The sequence below is a fragment of the Lactuca virosa genome, chromosome 3, assembly GCF_052849685.1.
Source record: "Lactuca virosa cultivar CGN04683 chromosome 3, Lactuca_virosa_CGN04683_v6, whole genome shotgun sequence".
NCBI lineage: Eukaryota > Viridiplantae > Streptophyta > Magnoliopsida > Asterales > Asteraceae > Lactuca > Lactuca virosa.
Window position 1 is genome coordinate 116,686,956 of NC_136428.1, and position 2,620 is coordinate 116,689,575.

Consider the following 2,620-nt stretch of genomic DNA (forward strand, 5'->3'; position numbering starts at 1 on the left):
GGTCAAAAGGTGGATCGAGCACATCATGTCATTTACTATGCATCAAAGACCCTTGATAGTGCACAAAGCAACTACACCACAACAGAAAAAGAGTTGCTTGCTATTGTATTTGCACTAGAGAAGTCCCGGCAATATCTCCTTGGAACTAAAGTGATCATATATTCGGACCATGCAGCCATAAAGCACTTACTTACAAAGAAAGATTCGAAGTCGAGGTTAATACGGTGGATGCTGCTTTTGCAAGAGTTCGATATTGAGATCAAAGATAAAAGCGGGAAAGAGAACCTAGTCGCCGATCATTTGAGCCGAATAGTCCAACCCGAAGATGCGACTCCCATCCATGACACATTCCCAGACGATTACTTGTTTGCTATTCAAACACCACCTTGGTATGCGGATATATGCAACTTCATGGTCACGGGAAAATTCCCACCCGATCTCACGAGGTCACAGAGAGATAAGATCAAGAAAGATGCAAGAATGTACATTTGGGATGAGCCGTACCTTTGGAAACATTGTGCAGATCAGGTAATAAGAAGATGTGTTGAAGAACATGAGGTACAATCTATCCTCAACTTTTGTCATAGTTATGCTTGCGGAGGGCATTTTGGTCCTCAAAGAACTGCCCAGAAAATTTTAGACTGTGGATTTTATTGGCCTCGACTCTTTCATGACTCTTACACTTTCTGTAAAAGTTGTGAGAGATGTCAAATGACAGGTTCTTTGAGTTCCCGAAACCAAATGCCCTTGACCCCCATCTTGGTTTGTGAAATATTTGATATATGGGGTATTGATTTTATGGGTCCTTTTCCTTCATCCTTTGGGAATTTATACATCCTTTTGGCTGTTGACTATGTTTCCAAATGGGTAGAGGCAAAGGCAACAAGAACTGATGATGCTAAAGTTGTTGTAGATTTTGTCAAGGCTAACATTTTATGTAGGTTTGGAACTCTAAAAGCCTTGATCAGTGACAGAGGCACACACTTCTGCAAAAAAACTCTTGGATCAGTTCTCAAGAAGTATGGAGTCCAACATCGGGTGTCCACGGCTTATCACCCGCAAACAAATGGATAATTTGAAGTGTCAAACAGAGAAATCAAGTCCATACTTGAGAAAACAGTGAACACAAACCGCAAAGATTGGAGTTTGAGATTAGATGATGCTCTTTGGGCATACCGCACTGCATATAAAAATCCAATTGGGATGTCACCTTACAGACTTGGGTTTGGCAAAGCTTGTCACCTCCCTGTTGAACTGGAACACAAAGCTTTCTGGGCTATCAAAAATCTAAACATGAAGATTGATGAAGCGGGTGTTCACCGAAAGCTAGAGATTCAAGAGTTGGAGGAAATAAGAAATGAAGCATTCGAGAGTTCATGCATCTACAAAGATAAGACCAAAGCATTCCATGATAAGTACCTCTCCCGTAAGACCTTTGAGATTGGCCAAAAGGTATTACTTTATGACTCTCGACTTAAATGGTTTTCTGGTAAGTTACGGTCCCGGTGGGTGGGTCTGTTCATTGTTACTAATGTATTTGATCATGGTGCAGTTGAGATTAAGAGTAACAAAACTGGAAAAGTGTTCAAAGTTAATGGTCACAGGTTAAAGGTTTTCTATGAAGGTTTCCAAGAGAAAGACATGGAGGTTGATAGCTTGGAACGCCCGGACTACATTGAGTGAATCTAAAGGGCAAAGTTGAGCCAACAACTTCAAACAAGGGCAGCTTACCGGGAGGCAACCCGGGGATATTTCTGTCTTTTCTTTACAAACAATTTCCATTTCTTTGAGTTTTTGGTTTTCAATGTTCCAAATGCATTCAAACATGATTTAAAATCACCAAACGGACCTTGGGATGCAAAAACATTTCATTTGAATGAGAGGGAAATTTTTGGGTTCAAAAAGTGGAAGTGACAATCAGAAGGGGACACAGACCGTGTTCCTCTTGCCTTATAATGAACACGGGTCGTGTTCATCAATAGCCAACAATCCCGCAGTCAGAGGAGTATACGGCCCGTGTTCCTCTTGCCTTATAATGAACACGGGTCGTGTTCATCAATATCTCAGGAATCCTGACCCCAACACGGGTCGTGTCAATTTGGCCTGTGGGAACACGGGTCGTGTTCTTCAATATCTCAGGAATCCTGACCCCAACACGGGTCGTGTCAATTTGGCCTGTGGGAACACGGGCCGTGTTCGCGCAGCAGAGCCTATGGATTTTAATGCTAAAAATCGAGATTTTCGCCTCATTCTTCCACACACTCATTCCAAAACAGCACCTTTTCCCCAAGAAAACCCCAAGGTCCGATTTTCATCAAAAACCTCTTGATTCTTCATGATTTTGGCTTAAATCTCCAAAAAGGTTTGATTTTCATCTTCCCCACTTCATCTCCTACATCTAATACACCATCTTATTGCATTTTCATGGTGGATTTGGGGGTTTTGACAAACCCTAGGTCCGAAAATTTCTCAAACTTTTGGTGTTTTATGCTTAATTCGTCATGTAGGCAAGCTTGGGGAGGTTGAAGAAGGTTGTTCTCACCAACAACAACACCTTTCCACTAACGATTCGGTACATTCTTTCCTATTCTTCACTTGTGGAATTTGTGTTCTTAAGGTC

General features: G+C 41.7%; 1 protein-coding gene across 1 annotated transcript; it reads left to right on the forward strand.

Moving 5' to 3' along the window:
* Positions 1-1,203: 1,203 nt before the first annotated feature.
* LOC145163956 (uncharacterized) lies at positions 1,204-1,683 on the forward strand. Its single transcript, XM_079082688.1, has 2 exons — positions 1,204-1,489; positions 1,553-1,683. Exons 1-2 carry the CDS (start codon positions 1,204-1,206, stop codon positions 1,681-1,683), a joined length of 417 nt encoding a protein of 138 aa, XP_078938814.1.
* The last annotated feature ends 937 nt before the right edge of the window (positions 1,684-2,620 follow it).

Excerpts from the sequence above, each read along its gene's own strand:
- LOC145163956 (XM_079082688.1), top strand. The coding sequence starts at position 1,204 with ATGTCACCTTACAGACTTGGGTTTGGCAAAGCTTGTCACCTCCCTGTT. Across the intron at positions 1,490-1,552 it reads TCGACTTAAATGGTTTTCTG|TTGAGATTAAGAGTAACAAA; the intron begins GTAAGTTACGGT and ends ATCATGGTGCAG.